This window comes from Corvus brachyrhynchos, unplaced genomic scaffold (assembly GCF_000691975.1).
Source record: "Corvus brachyrhynchos isolate BGI_N302 unplaced genomic scaffold, ASM69197v1 scaffold5, whole genome shotgun sequence".
NCBI classification, from domain to species: domain Eukaryota; kingdom Metazoa; phylum Chordata; class Aves; order Passeriformes; family Corvidae; genus Corvus; species Corvus brachyrhynchos.
Window position 1 is genome coordinate 1,932,919 of NW_008238321.1, and position 15,958 is coordinate 1,948,876.

The window sequence follows — 15,958 nt, forward strand, 5'->3', positions numbered from 1 at the left end:
AGAGCAGAGTGGTGACAAGTGCCATCCAGCTGCCACAGGTGTCAAGGAGTGCTGTCAAGCCATGGGCACAATGCTGCTGGAGACTTCTCTGTGCTGGGTGTGCCACGTGAGCTTGGTGCACCCACAGTGACGGCTCCGAACAGCAGCGCTGGTGCTGGAGAGGCTGCCCTGCACCCAGACAGGCTGTGAGGGACAAAGAGCCCAGAGGTTTGTCCTGCTTCAAAAGAAGTCCTATTATTAGTTAAAAGTATACAAGTTACACAGAAACAGTCAAGTATTAAGTTATGGTTATTCTCTAGATTATGCTTTGCATTACTTTACTGAAACCAGATAGAAAGGACTGTTTTCTTTCTTTGCTCCTTTTAATTAGGTTACAGCCATCCGTCTCTGATAAAGCTTTTGCAGCAGCCACAGAACCTGGTAAGTGAATTAGAACATTAAGCACATGAAGGAGTTCTCTCCCTCCTTGTTGTGGGCTTTCTCTTTTTTTCTTACACTGATAGTGAATGCTAATAATTCAATTTCATGTATGATAGGATCTGATTGCTTTACTTCTCACTAGATGAAAAGAGCTTTGTAGTGTTTAAGAAGACACCAAAGCCTCTGGGATGTTTTACAAAAAGCAAACATTTGGGTGATGCAAGTACTTGATATGTTTGCAGCCACATTTAAATCATAGTTCAAACGTAGTGTCTCCAATTAGCCATTTTAGTAATGTTCTCTGAGTGGAGATTTTTGAGCCTGAAAGCAAGCACAAGATCTTGAGAGAGAATACAGTATCTTGGACATGGTGCCCTACATCTGGAATGCTGTGGGAAGTTTAGGGTTTTTTCAAAGTTGGGGATGGTGACTGATTCCCATCTCCTGAGTGCATTCCAGCAGAGCAATGAAATGCAGACATTTGAGCTCCCTGAGCTGATTTCGTTTATGGAATATTCATGTCTTCAGGATGAGAAATACTGCCCTTCCCAGAACTAAATACTTCAAACCAAAAAAAAAAAAACCCACAAACAAAAAAAAAAAAAAAATCAAAAAAACCAACAACATACCAGGACTAGAAATGCTGGAGTTATCAAAGGCACATCTGGATATTTTGGAAGGTCTAATATTTACGAATACTTATATTAACTCATAAAGATGATTTCTGAGAAGAATATTTTCATTATAATGCAGCAGCAGGCAAAGTCAGATTTAAAAAACAAAGAAAACAAAAAAGAACAAACAAACAAAAATCCCAAAACCAATAAAAACTCAAAAAGCCCTGTTGCTGTTGGCAGTTGCTGATTTGCCCACTGGGCAAGGGCAGGTAACACTCCTGGCAGCTTGCAGTGAAGGGGCTCCTCCAAAGTCCCACACAAGTGGCACAACTTTGGTTAGTGTTAGCAAAGGGATTGGTGTTTCCCTGGAGGGACTTTTTATTTGGTTTGTCTGTAATTCTCCACAGCTATAAACACAGAATGTGCATCTGTTTATTTGAGTCCACAGCAGCTTGATGTCAATGTTCTGTTTTTCTCAGTTCTGGGTGTCTCATTAACTACAAAAGAAAAATACACTTTTCTGCTTAATGGCAAATGTCAGTTGACTGTGACAACCCATAATCAAATTCACAATAAATTTATGTCTTCTCTCTTTAACTTGATATGAAAATTTACTTCTGAACTGAGATAAAAAGTCAAGTAAGATTTCTCATAGCTACGAAACAAAAATTTGGTGTTAACCTGTCAGTAACATCCTTGCTTAGGTTTTCTTTGAAGCTCGAGTCTGTTGAAATAGTGTTTTGGAAGTAAGACTCTTGAACAATTTACAAAGCTCTAGTTCATCCAATGTTCTATCTTGTGTGATACTTGGTGTTCCCTAAGAATCCTGATGAAATGTCCTTACAGGTACAGTGTGACCACTTACACCTCTTGCTGTGCCTCACACTTCTTGGAATGAATGAGGACGTGTTGAGGAGAAAGACTGAAGGATGCTGATAAATGTGCAATCTTGAGCTGCACTGAAAATATGAGTGTTTTGGGGAGGCTGTCTGTCCCCTCTGGAGACCCATTGAGACTTAAGTTATTGAAGCTCAGCCTTTAATTTCAGCCATTATTTTTCAACAAGAAAAACAACAAACAAAAGAAAAGGGCAAATGTGCTTGGTAGTTGGCAAATTTATTGACCTTGTCCTTCTCTGAGAAAATTTAATTTAAAATAAAGAGTAGCACGGTATGAATCAAATAAGATTACCCACAAAGACTAAGAGCAGTAATGAATTAATTTTAATCCATGACACAATTTAAATTAATTGCATAAATGTGACAGTCATCTCCATTAGTGGACCAGGGATGCTGAGGGGCTTTTTCCAGAGCTGCTCCTTAGAAACCCCTCTGTGGGCAACAGAAACCCCTGTGTGGGCTGTTCACTGACACCAGAAGTACCTTTCCCAAAGGTGTGAATCCTGATGTGGCCAGTTCATAGTGCCAGTGAAGGGACCTCAGGTGGTCTCTTGGCCAACCTCCTGCTCCAAGAGGGGCAGCTGTGAGATGAGACCAGGGTGCTCAGGGCTTTATCTGGGACCTAGGAAACCTCCAAGGAGAGCAGCCTGTTTCACTGCTTCACTGTTCTCTTGCAGAAAAACCTTTTCCCTTTACCCAGATCAGTACTTCTCATGCTTTGATTTACACCCATGGCTCCTCATCTTCCACTGAAGAGCCTGGCTCCACCTTCCCAGTGTTCCAAAATGGTCTGTCTTGAAGCTCAGTAAGGATAAGAATGCTGCTGCCCTAATTGAATTTAGCTACTCAAACTGAAAGCAAGTAATAAAGATTTTTAAGCATATTTCCTGTATGTAAGGAAAATGCAGATTGAGCAACTAAAATGGCAATATTGAAGAGAAAATGTCAGTATGAGTTAGCATGCACCTTTCCTAAGGTGTCCTGCAAGAATAAAGTAGTAAGGATTAGACAGAAAAACATATGCTAAGGCAGGAATATTAATCCCTATCTCAAAACTACTTGTGCCATGATACAGATTTCTGCCTGGTATTTATAACTAGAATAAAATGTAATTGCTTTGATGTCAACATATTTTCCTTGGGATAGTAAGACCTAACAATTCCTCTTCCTTTGTCTTTTTAGAGCACTTTTATCAACAGACCTGCCCTAGGGATTTTACCTCCAGAGAACTTTACAGAAAAACTGAAGGAGTCTTTGCTCTCAGTAAGTTTGAGATACCAGTGGACTGATCACTATTATTATCACAATTATTATCACTTTGCACTACACTTGTGCTCAATATTTCAGAGTAATTTTGTGTCTTTGTTGACAGGTGGCTCCTAAGGGTCTGTCACAGGTGATGACCATGTCCTGTGGATCCTGCTCTAATGAAAATGCCTTTAAAGCAATATTCATGTGGTACAGAGTAAGTAAAACATTAAGATGTTTTTCTACGTTTAGATGTAGAAATGAGTATTTATTCATCATCAGAATTGTTATTGTAAAACAAAGTGGGGCTTGGAGGTTGTCTTGCTCATGATGTTCTTTATATTCAATCTAGTATAAAATCTTAATTAAAATGTTTTTGTCTAAGCTTTTACTTTATATTGACACAACTTCAGAAGTTATAAAGAAAAGGAAATAAAGAAAAATGCAGATTGCAGTCAGCATGTGAAAGCCATAGTCAGGGTCTTTCTTGACTCCAGTCTTAAATACCAGCATTGCTGGTTTGTGGTTCAGCCATAAATGCATTGGTTACAACTACAGGAACACTCATGTTGGGTTGTTTGGGTTTTTTGCAGAACAAGGAGAGGGGCCATAATAATGTCACAAAAGAAGAACTGGAATCTTGCATGATTAATCAGGTAATGTTTGTTCATTATCACACCTACAGATGTATCACTGGTTTGGCTTGTAATGGAAGATTGGGAGGAAAAGTTTGGTTGGCTACATGTGAAGTGGAATCTCGGCTTTGTAAATTTAGGACATGGTGAAATACAGACTGCTCCCAACAAATATCAGCGGGTCATCAGGAGTGCACGGGGGCCCAGCACAGGGCAGCCCCAGCCTCTCCTCGCTGAGCCCCCACAGCCCCAATACTACCCCCAGGCACAGCCACCCAATAAAAAGCTGCTCCTAATTTGTGTAAAAAGGGGTGACTGTGCTGATGGCTCAGCCTTGTGTGAGCTCACCTGTGCAGTGATGTCAGGCCACAGCATGAAACACCAAGGACTCCTCAGTGCCGGGCTTTGGGAGCTGGGGCAGGCTTTAGGGTGTGACCAATGTACTTGTTAAAGGGAGGGCTGTAACAGTTCGTGGTGCCTGATGGAAAAGGAGCTCAGGGGGCAGTGAGGGGGTGTGTGAGCCCCTCGCTGACCCCACTGTGTGCTCTGCTTGCAGCCCCCTGGCTGCCCCGACTACGCCATGCTCTCCTTCATGGGCGGCTTCCACGGCAGGACCCTGGGTAAGCTGTCCCTTGTCCCCCCCTCAGCCACTGCAGGGACCCCCAGCTCACTGTGCTTGTCCTCAAACACACAGTACCAGTGGAGACAATAGAGATTCATTAACATTTACCTTGGAAGCCCCACTAGCACTGAAACAGAATGTTTGAGTGACAGTCAGAATTGATTTTATATTTTTTGAAAAACTCTTTTCAGACGGGCTCTTATTTTCATTCTGAATCTGCAGTTTCCTGTCTATACTCGTGAAAATCTAACTCCTGGGGTAAAATCCCCACAAACGTGCTGTCACTCACTTTTACTGGCTTATATCAGCTCAGTCCCTGTTCTAAGCATCTTACCTGAGAGTGCTGCAACTGTGAACTTTGTGAGCAGTTGTCTTTGGAGGGTTGAAACCCACCTTGTCTGAGCAACCTGTTCAGACTGACAGAGGTTCTCCTGCTTTTCTGGAACAGTGCATGTGGAAACTGATGCTTAAAATCTACAGCAATCCATTTAAGCCTGACTAAATCCAATTACCCAGTATTTCAGAAGACAGTAAAAACACAGCATTTAATAGAATTCTATAGTCGGGCCATTTTTCACTCGTGGTAGCTTTTTTCTTGTATTGTTCCTAGATAGCTATTGTTTTAATTTTTCCCTCTCTGGATTTAGGTTGCTTAGCTACAACTCACTCTAAAGCAATTCACAAACTGGACATTCCCTCACTGGACTGGCCTATTGCTCCATTTCCAAGGCTAAAGTATCCCCTGGAAGACTTTGTGAAAGAGAATCAACAGGAAGAAGCCCGTTGTTTAGAGGAGGTAAAAAATTCACTGGCAGCTTTCTGTTGTTTTCGATTTGAAATAATGAATAGTGTTGGTAGGATTAGTGCTTTTCACTGAAAGAATGTTTTCAGGGATTGGAACAGCCTGTGATTGGACCAGCATTCACTGTTGTTTACAGTCAGACCTTTCTCCCTGCCAGCTTACTGGGAATACAGGGCTGCATGAGCGATACCAAAGTGAAATTTCACCTCAGAACTTCGTTGTATCACAATGAACTTGTCTCCCAGCTCTTGCCAAGGGGCCATGGACTGAGAGAGAGCACAATGTGGATAACCCTCTCTGCAGAGAGAACCTCCAACACTAATTCAGCCTTTTCACCTTTCAGTGGCAGCCTCTGGCATAAAGCTCTGATCATGCAGGGATGGACCTGCGAGTCCACTTAGCCAAACCTGCCTCACTTCAGAGAACACAGAAAGCACAGCAAATGGCTTCCCTGGGGCTGCTCCAGGGTAGCTTTGGTGGGAGAAATGCAATGCTGGGAGCCATTATTTTAACAAAAAACAAACCAAAAAGCCAAACGTTTTCTTAGCAAGTCTGTGCTTGGCTTACTGGCCCCCTTTGGAAACCATTGCTTTGCACAGCCTGCAGGGGATGTGGCCCTGAGAGTTGTGAGGGGGATTTCAAGCACGAACACAACACTAATTGCAGCAACTGGCACTATGAGGTTAATGAGAATTATCTATCAGCCCCTTACAACAACAGGATTTCTGCACTATTTCATCTGATTAATTTTAACATATCTGAAGTGAGTGACTGGAAAAAGTAAATTTTCCAGATTACCTTTTCTAATATGTTAGCAGAGTTTTGGTTTCTCACACAAAAATCTATCCCCTTCCATATCACTTAGGTGGAATGACAGCAGTGGCACAGTGAGCTGCAGTAGTGCTCACCACACTGCCAGCTGAACCTGGCTAGAGCTTTCACAGCACTGTAGATAAATGTGCAGCTAGTTACAGTGTGGTTAGGACATGATTTAAACCCATTCAGGAACAAGAAGGCAGTCTTAAATGCTGGAGGAACCACTTGTTAATCCTTTGTGCTTCTGGTACCTTTAGAGCCAGGAATGTCTATGCAAAGTTGAAGTTCTGCTGAGATTTAATCTTGCTGGGAGGAAATGTGCAAATGTTCTGGAAGGAGAACGTACCATAAATGTTTGTTTTACAGGTGGAAGACCTGATTGTAAAGTACAGGAAAAAGAAGAAGATTGTGGCTGGAATCATTGTGGAACCGATACAGTCAGAAGGTGGGGACAATCATGCTTCAGATGACTTCTTCAGAAAGCTACGAGATATTGCCAGAAAGGTAATAAAACATTTCTCTGTGCACTCCGTGGTAGCTAAACATGCACCCACACATTCTGGGTGTCCCCAGAGGCTTTGCCCTGCCCCAGGCTCTTGGAGGGCTTCACAGGCCTCCTTAGCAGCAGTCAGGGTAGTTATGTACCACATACAAGCAATGCCTGCTCTCTTCCATTTGATCCACACCTAATGGTTTCCTCAGTCCAATAAATTATCTTCTAATTTGAGAGTGATAGAGAAATTACTCTGATTCATTAGCTATGAATTTTTTGGGTGTGTTCTTTAAATGATAATGCTAGTTGGTTGAGGAGGTTCAATTTCTGAAAAAGCGGATTGTGAAAAGTATAAATTTTTAATGACATGTTTTTAATTGCAAACAAAAAAAAAGCTGAAACACAACTTAAGTCTGGCCATAGTGCTGATGTTCCAATAAAACAATGAAAAGGACAGATGTCTTGGTACTTGGAATATAAAGTTACCTATTTAGAAGCTATGACCTTCAGTAATACCTACTCCATGCTTTTTTTCATCCTCAAAACATCTGTGTGCTGAAGAGATGCTGCCAAAAGTACTTAACCATTGTTTTTAAACACAGTATTGTGATGTAGCTTGCTCTCCCTGTCACAAAGTTTGTACAAAATAGTCCTTCACATAAAAACCCCACACTGCCAGCTCACATGAGTCTCTCTTTCAGGAGACACGTCTGAAAAGGCAGCTTTTCATGCCCCCTAAACTGAAGAGCTCATGCTGCTGGTATTGCCTCTGTGCAATGTCCTACTCAGACTGGTGGCAGAGGCTTCATATTTAAAACAAAGCCCCTAGAAATGACACTCTGCTTCCCTCAGGGGCTTTGAAAATGCCACCTCTGCTCCTCCCAGATGTTTTCAGGTATCCTCTAGAAATGCTCAAGACTATATAAAAACATGTACTTTGTGAGTATAGGTAGAAAACAAGTTTCTAGTGCCTTCCTGAAAAAACAGCTGGATTTTTAACTGTGAAATCTAACACACTGTGAGTGGCATTGATGGAGGGATTGAGGAGGGAAGGTTGGGGCAGTGAAGGGAGAGGAGGAAGGGGTGTTGCCTGTGAGTAGCTTGTGTTTATGTGTTCACTAAGGGAGGTGTTTCTGTTTTGGGAAGGAGGGCTCACATTCCCTGCTCCTCACATCTGTCTCTGCAGCATGGCTGTGCTTTCCTGGTGGACGAGGTGCAGACGGGAGGCGGCTGCACTGGGAAATTCTGGGCACACGAGCACTGGGGCCTGGATGACCCAGCTGATGTGGTGACATTCAGTAAGAAGATGATGACAGGAGGATTTTTCCACAAAGAGGAGTTCAGGCCAAATGCTGTAAGATTTTCAATGAAACTTGAACTCTGTGCTAGTTGGTGACCCCCTGAGGAATGACTGTGACGTGCATAGAAGGGACAAGGTTTCCTTCAGCAGTGCAGGTCCAGCTGGATGGGGCTGCTGTTTTATAGAAACTTGCTGTGTGCTCACACAACAATTGTCATCACCTCTTCACTTTTATTCCAGTTGTTGTCAGTCACCAAGGTGATCAAGCTGGTGGGGGGGAGAGGAGAACTGAGTTTAACCTAATGGAACAAAGCTTCAGTACAAAATCCAGCCACAAACTCACTCCTTGTCCTGTAGGGCAACTTGGGAACTTCAGAGCCTATATGTCAGCATTAGAGATTTTGTCAGCAAGATTTCTTCTTTGCACTAATGACATTTTAGATGTAATAAATGAAAAAAAAGTAGAATTAAGGGGAAGAACATAAATCTTGATGTAAAAGCCTGTATAGATGATGGTTAGTTCCTGTCATCTATAGCTGCGTTTCAATGAGACGTCAGAGCAGCAAGGCAGAGTGCAGTAAATGAGAAGCATGAAGTAGTCACCCCGTGTTTCAGCTCAGCAGGGCAGTGGGATTTTGCTTTACAGGATAAAAAACAGGGGGGTTGGTGAGATTAGTGCATGCCTTTTCATACACCACGTTTGCATTGCCAGTGTGATGCCTTGCTTTTCTTAATTTACAGTGATTTGCCTGTTAACATGTTCCACAACTCTTTTTTCCACCCTTTCCCAAGCCCTATCGGATTTTTAACACCTGGCTTGGAGATCCATCCAAGAACCTTATGCTTGCTGAAGTCATTAAGGTTATTAAAACAGAAGACCTTCTAAACAATGCAACCCATGCTGGGAAAGCACTGCTGACTGGGCTGCTGGATTTGCAGGTAAACATCTGGAAGGATTGTAGATAAGAAGGAGAAATTTCCTGATGAGGTAGGATCTTACCTCATCCATTTTAAACACTTGGACTGAGGAACTCCAGCTGGGGTCTAGACCATTATAATAACTTCAACATGAGCCTGAATAACTGTGTCATTTGGAATTGAAGTCAACTTTCTTTTACTGACTTAAACATGCTGGGTTTATATAGCTTAATCCAGTATAAAGGGTAGTTCCCAAAATACCTTCAGGTATGAACTGCAGCTAATTAAATTACTTCGTAGAAGGTTTTGTTACCATAAGCAGCTGGTATTTAATTGTCCTAAAGTTCTTTTTCAAGGAAGATGCTTTCATATTTTTTCCTATTCTGCTGGGCTGTTGAAATAAGAAAATTGTATCTTTCCCTCCCTTGTTTAAGGGAAATTCCTGACAGCTTCTACTATGGAGCTCTACAGTCAGGCATTTAAGCATAGGCTTGTGGTGCTCACCTCCCAAAGGCATTTTGCACAGGACAATCCCAGACACAGTCTCTGCTCTCTCCACAGCTTTAAGACACAGCAGGCAGAAGAACAGAAAATACTATAATCTCATACTTTGGAGGGCCAGAATACAACTAGTTCTATCCAAAAGATTGCTCTTCCAAACGATGAGGATTGTAATTGAGAGTAGGTGATGCAGATGCTACTGGCAGGTGTCTCAGTGCAGGGTAAGAATGAGCTGGTTTCTAGCCCCAGTGCAGATGATTTATGCTCAGGTTTTCCTGGAGTCCACTGTAGATGTAAGTAAGGTGTGTTAGGCTCGTTCCAAAGAATATTCTACTTGACCCAGCTGATGGGCCAGATTCATTCTCCCTCCCTGCTTTGTGTTGGGCTCTGCAGGCTGAGCAGGACGTGAGGCTGTGTGAGGCTCCACTCCAGCGGAACGAGGAGGCATCAGGGTTTCCACCTGGCAGAGCCAGGCTTGCCACCAGATGCCCTCTGTTGCAGCACCTGCCATGTGCTTGTCTCTCCTCTCTCTGCAGGCTCGTTACCCCCATCTCATCAGCAGAGTGAGAGGAAGAGGAACCTTCTGTTCGTTTGACACTCCAAATGATGCAACTAGAAACAAGTTAATTACAATAGCCAGAAACAAAGGTAAGAAACTTTGTATGTGTGGATGAGCTTCATGTGACAAACAGTAGCACAGGTAATGCTTTACATTTTCCTTTTCATATGGTGCATGTGTATTTCAGTATCAGAGGACAGCAGTGAAATGACAAAGTTGTGGTTAGACTTCTCTGGAAATAGTGTTGTCAGAGATCTGAGAGCAGTCTGTTGCATGGTGTGTGCCTTTACCAGTCTCTACAGGTCTGAGGTTACTGGAAGAGATCTGTGTAGGGCACGAGTTTTTGTGACATCAATTTCATAGTCCTCTGCAGTGACCTTAGGTGCCCATGGACATGGTTTACTTCTAGAAACAGGAAAGTTAGAAGAAAGTTAATGTCACTCAGGAAAACACAGGGAGGAGAACTGTGAATTCTGTAAATATGTAATTCCTATACCTAGGAATACCTAATGATGAAGTATGAGTGCCTAAAATGGGCACAGATCTAAAGTGGCATCCCTCTTTTCCCACAGAACTATTACCAGCTGCAGACAGGCCCAGGTATCAGGAGGGGAACCTTGGTATCTACACCTAACATTCTCTTTGAATTTAAGTGTGTGGGCCTTGTGTTTGCTGCTGTCTGGTTTTGCTGTTACTCCTATCTCTTGAAAGAAGCAGCCAGAGTGCATCTAAACTGTGGTGAAACCAAAATTTTAGAGTGTAAAAGACACCATTTTTTTTCTTGGAAACTAAGCCAACAGGGAGACAAGGCAAGTGGTTTGTTGTGGGTAAACCAAGGCTCTGCTTTGAGGCAGGGTAAGCTCAGCTTAGTAATATGGGTTCTCATTGCTCAGACATTTCCAAGAACTGATTTTGGGCTAAAAAGTACATTTAAAGCACTGCAGGGAGTGGTTTGCTGGCACTGAGGCATTTTAACTTTTTGTCATTAGAAATGAATTAGTTTACAAACCAAATTGTAAAGAAACCTCCTGTGTCTTGTTGTGGGACCGAGATACTTAACCAGCAGAGTACTGCAGCTCTGAAATCTCAGATGCTGCTTGATCTCTGTGCTGGATGGATTCTTTCCATTGCTGTCAGGATTAGTCCCAATACTCCAAGTGTTTATATAACAGCTCCAGGCACACACCCACACACACCCACAGTGTCATTCTAAGCTGCTGTGAAGCTTGAGGCCATTCACACCACAATGCGCTGTATCATGGTGTGGCTAGCAGGATGTGGGGAGCTTCTGCTGGCCCACCACAGTGAGGTTATCCTCATTCAGAGACCTGAATTTTTCTGGACATTTGGCAAACATGGAAATGACTTGAAGACCTATTCTGTGCTCATTTCAGGTGTTGTTCTGGGAGGCTGTGGAGACAGATCCATTCGTTTTCGTCCAACACTGATCTTCAAGGATCACCACGCGCACCTCTTCCTGAACATTTTCAGTGACATCCTAGCAAACTTCAAGTAAAAAGCAGTTCCCTCGCACTGAACAGCTGATTATGAAATTAGTTTGCATTAATTCATGTCTTCTCTACTTACAAGATAAGTGTAAAGTCATAAACTGAGGTTTGTGTTCTGTCTGTAATCCTGCCCAAGGCAAGCTGCTCCATGCACACGTGCCCCAGGCAGAGCATTGGCACTGGTCACCAGCAGGTACATGCAGCTGTCCCTCACTGTGCATTCCCTAGAAAATGTGGCCTGGTGCACTCCCTAGAACCTCCCTCTTCTGGCCTGGGCCATGTTAACTGCAGAGTCCTCCCTACAGCCATGTCCCTGACTCTCCACTGTCTGAACAGGACCTGGTACAGTCTGTTTCCACAGGTGACCCTGGTAGATTTGTGTCCAGAAGCAACAACAACTGTGGCCAAACATGCAGAGCCACACAGAGAGTGCCATTCTCTAATGGCAGCTGGAATAAAATCAGTGTTTCAAGGAAAGCTCTACTTTCCACCACTGCCAAGCACAGTACTTTAAAGAATAATTTCCAGCTTTATTCCCTCGAGTACAGGCATCTGCCACACCAACCGCATCAGGGCACTGTCAGCTCTGCCCAGCCTGCACTCACTGCTTCAGGGGCACTGGTGCCCTCAGCCACACCTGCAGTGCTGCAAGTGGCACTGAAGCCCTTGTCCTTTTGTCCTCATCATGGATGAGTTTTAAAACTTTTGACTTCTCTTACAAGCAGACTTGTACAGAGAAAACTCTACCCTGAAGTATGTAATTTGACAAAGCTTAGAGAACCATGCAAAGCACATTCTTCCACTTCTGCCAGCAGTCTAGAACGATTCCAGATTATTTTACTATTTGCCCAGAACACACAATAGCCATTAATTTATCTATTACAACTTCTACACGAATACTTGAGGTATTTTGTAAAACTAAAGCAGAAGTGCTTTATCTTAGCCATTATCTGGTATCAGAGCCACTACAGTGAAGGCCTAGTCCTGACTGCACATTTATAATGCAAAGTAATTCTATTTTTGTTCTAATAGTATATTCTAAATCATCAATACTTCAGAGATCTTCTAGAAAGCCACAGGATCAAAAAATGTGTCAACGGTTCATTAATTTGTTTCTCTTCAGAGAATTGTTTTGGATGTCTCTTTACTGTTTGCTGAAGGCTGACTTGAACTAGATCTGGTGCCTTTCTTTTTCTTGGTGAGCATCTGGATTTTGTTTACTAAGTTTAACTTTTTGTTGTGCACCAAAAACAGGGACCACAATGGACTTTACAGTTGCCCTATCAGGACCTGACCACAATTTTTAAGTACATAATAAGAGACAGAGAAGTTAAAAGATTTACATGTTTAATACAGCTACCAAAATGTGAAAAGGTTCCTTACCTGCTTTGAGAAGCGTTAGTCATGGTTTTCCCATTTTGAAGTACTGGTATGGGAAACTCAAGCACAGTCACTTCTGCCAGCTTTAAACCCAGTGGGATTTCTGTAAACCTCTGCAGAAAGCAGAACTCTGGTACCAGCTAGGCAGAACCCGAGCAGGTTTTTGAACAGAGGTTGTAGAAATCTGGGGGAAGGACCGGTAAAAATTGGTGTTCAACAAAACCTCATTGTCATCGCTGTCCTCGTAAGCGTATTATCAGCAAAAGGAAAGTCAAACCAAGAACTGGATTTGACAGCATTTTGGGAATTAGTTTGTTCAACATATCAGTGCAGTAGTTTTAGTGAATGTCTCTAGCAAGTCTTGTACTTTTACAGAAGCAAAGGTCCAGTAATTTGAAGTCTTACCACGTCTTCACTTTTATTATAACTACTCTAGGTGTTTTTATAATTTTTACTGACACTCAGTAACTGTATAATTGTGTACAACATGTTGATGAAATCGTTAGAGAATACATAGGAAGCACTGCAGCTGAAGCATATAAAGTTAATATTGTTTACAGCATACTGTGGACAGTGCCAAATAAATGTTTAAACAAATACTTAAGTACACTTCATGGTGTAACTAGTAACTGTACACAGATTCATAACAAATGACATCAATCGTGTAATCAATATTCTTAAATAAAATATTTATAATTGAACTTCTCCAGGGCTTTTCATTTTGCACCCAGTACATGCCTAAACTGAACAATGAGTGTGTATTAAATACATCTTGATGAATATAAACCTCCAAAAAACACAGTGTACCTGTACAGCCCACTGTACTTTGCTGCCATGGCGTTTACACCAAGGAACATTTGGATTTCTTTTGATATTGCTGTGCCACACAGTATCAGCCACAATTTAAACTTGCAGAACCCCATTAGGAAAAGCTCAACATGAATAAATAGTAGTTCAGGGTTACCCTGTGGCACTTAAGTGGCAATTTTACTTACCTGCCTCTGCTGATCCACCAAGAAACAGAGGTTTCACTTCACATGAGGAAGAAATAAGGGAAAGAACACTCCAGATTATTGGTGAGGGTCAGTTTATTTGCCAGTTTCAAATGAAATAAGAGCTAGAAGAGTGGTGTGAGGAGTTACCTTGCTTCTGACAGTTCAAAAAATGCGTTACGTGTTACAGGTGGTAAGTTTGGTTCTTTCTTGGGTTTAAATTCCTCATTTCTACTGAGGTTTTGGAAAAGGAAGAATCATACCAGTACCATGAAATAAAACCGCAATCCTTCACAGACACAGGTGCTGCATTTCCCATTCCAATGAAGAATGGAAATTTCTGTAAAAGGCTCCTGAAATAGTGTCCCAGCCTTTAACTTAACAGCTGAGCTGCCAGTGTCTCTTGGAGCACACACCCTTGTTTTGCCCAGTTCCACTCCCATCCTGGAGGACCCTCCTGAGGCCAGGACACCCCCCATGCCTCCCCAGTTCCCTCAGCTGCATTAACACATAAGCATGTCTTTCTCTGACATTCAGCAGTACTCATCATATGGATGTACCAGACCAGCTTTAATTTCCAGAGCCTTCCCAGCCAACCTGAAATTGGCTAAAAGAAACGGAGTTTGCAGTGAGGATGCTCTGGCAGCTCCTCCATTTCATTTCAAGAGTTTTTTCATGTTTCAAAACAACTGAAGAGGCCAACTGAAACAAACAGGGTCAGCCCCAGTACTTTGGCCTCCTACTGCACATTACTGAATCTGACATGGAACAGACACTCCTCACACCTTTAATCCAGTGGGCTGTGCTTTACCACTGTGACTTTCTACACTGAGTGCACTTAGAGCAGGCTTTGCACAGGAAAAGGACAGAGATGTAGTTTGGTAAACTACTTAAACCTCATGGAACAATGAACATGCATCATAGAAAAACACTGGAAATGAGGTGCTGTGTCACACACGTTCTCCAAATATTTGAGTAAACTTCTGTCTGTCTACAATCTGGCCATACTTAATTGTAAAATACAAAGTATCTGTACTGTTAGACCGTTTGAACTGGAGAAGTAGCTCCTCCTTGGTATCTCCAACTTCATCCAAAGTCACCACTGTCTCTATGGGACAGTAAATGTCATTACGTCTTCCCCAAAATGTCAAGTGGGCCACTCTGACAGTTTGGCCGGTTTCACTTAAGTAGATTAAGCCAATAATTCTTCTGAAAAAGTAGCTCATACCATACAACATTACCCCAGCAAAGACGGCGATGCCAGTTGTATAGAAGAGGATATTCTGAGACACGTGGCCCTGCAGGTAGAGGTAGCAGATGGGAGGCAGCATGACCATGGAGGTGGCAGTCTGCAACAGCTTCAGTCTCGACAGGACCCTGCAGTACTTTATCCCTGGGAACCTGTAGACCAGTTTGAACTCTTCTGTCCTCCTATCCACAGCCTTCTGTTGGACCACAGCAGCAGGGGCCAAATGGGACAGACACACAGACGGCTCTCGTGGTCTCCTGATGTAATTACTGACACCATGAATCCGCTGGGTTTGTGACTGCAAACACTCCCACGAACCAAAAATCCAGGGTGGGCGAGCATCTTCCCTTCTCCATGACCTTATCCAGAGCTCCTTCTGTAGACATCTTCCAAAAGCTGGTGCCGTGCAGACTTTAGTTCTAAAATCAGTGAGCTCAGAGTTGGTCCCCCAGGCACCTACAGACAGTAGAGCACAAGCCCCAGCTCACTGCAACCTTAAACCAGTGTTCTGACAGGAAACTGATGTTTGTGTTCCCATCCCTCCCTGCAGAGGGTGAGGGAAAACTCTGCTAACACAACTGGTATCAGTCAGCTCAGTGACCGACCCTTGCACACCCCGTGCCTGTCGCTGTCTGAGCAATACCACAGTGAAAGCTGCCTCTACCTACTGAAATCGGCGACTCGTTAAATAACCACTTAAACAGCAATTTTAGGGAAACAGAAAAAAAAAAAAGTATACTAAGCACGGCAAAGGGGAGGACAGCGCGCACTAGGCCGAAAGAGGGAGCAGACGCTGGGAACGCGCAGAACTGAAGAGAAAAGGCAGGAAGAGAAGTTCCGCGCTGCCCCCGCCGTGCTGCAACACACGCGGGCACGCGTCTGGGCAAGGACCCGTCACCGAGCGGCCCGCGACGGGATGGGGACAGGGATGGAGAAAGGGGACGGGAAGGAGATGGGGAAAAGGGCGAAGGAGGGGAGAAGGAGGGGAGAAGGAGGGGA

At 43.2% G+C, this 15,958-nt stretch overlaps 2 protein-coding genes across 5 annotated transcripts in view; one reads left to right on the top strand and one right to left on the bottom strand.

Moving 5' to 3' along the window:
• Positions 1-13,423, top strand: part of ABAT (4-aminobutyrate aminotransferase) — a 47,520-nt gene extending 34,097 nt beyond the window's left edge. For all 4 annotated transcript variants that reach the window (XM_017733927.1, XM_008633376.2, XM_017733926.1 and 1 more), the window contains exons 6-16: positions 371-420; positions 3,119-3,199; positions 3,309-3,401; positions 3,778-3,840; positions 4,376-4,439; positions 5,089-5,237; positions 6,426-6,563; positions 7,739-7,906; positions 8,645-8,791; positions 9,808-9,919; positions 11,225-13,423. In XM_017733927.1, the coding sequence (XP_017589416.1) occupies positions 371-420; positions 3,119-3,199; positions 3,309-3,401; positions 3,778-3,840; positions 4,376-4,439; positions 5,089-5,237; positions 6,426-6,563; positions 7,739-7,906; positions 8,645-8,791; positions 9,808-9,919; positions 11,225-11,346 (1,187 nt within the window). In that variant the 3' untranslated portion in view covers positions 11,347-13,423. The remainder of the gene's footprint in view (positions 1-370; positions 421-3,118; positions 3,200-3,308; positions 3,402-3,777; positions 3,841-4,375; positions 4,440-5,088; positions 5,238-6,425; positions 6,564-7,738; positions 7,907-8,644; positions 8,792-9,807; positions 9,920-11,224) is intronic.
• Positions 13,424-13,788: 365 nt separating this feature from the next.
• TMEM186 (transmembrane protein 186) lies at positions 13,789-15,497 on the bottom strand. The gene is made up of 2 exons (XM_008633377.2): positions 15,473-15,497; positions 13,789-15,415 (listed from the first exon to the last, which is right to left on the bottom strand). Exons 1-2 carry the CDS (start codon positions 15,495-15,497, stop codon positions 14,661-14,663), a joined length of 780 nt encoding a protein of 259 aa, XP_008631599.2. The 3' UTR covers positions 13,789-14,660.
• Positions 15,498-15,958: the final 461 nt, after the last annotated feature.

Coding starts and splice junctions, on each gene's coding strand:
- TMEM186 (XM_008633377.2), bottom strand. CDS start 15,497: ATGGGAACACAAACATCAGTTTCCT. Junction 15,416..15,472: donor AACACAAACATCAGTTTCCT/GTCAGAACACTG, acceptor TACTGTCTGTAG/GTGCCTGGGGGACCAACTCT.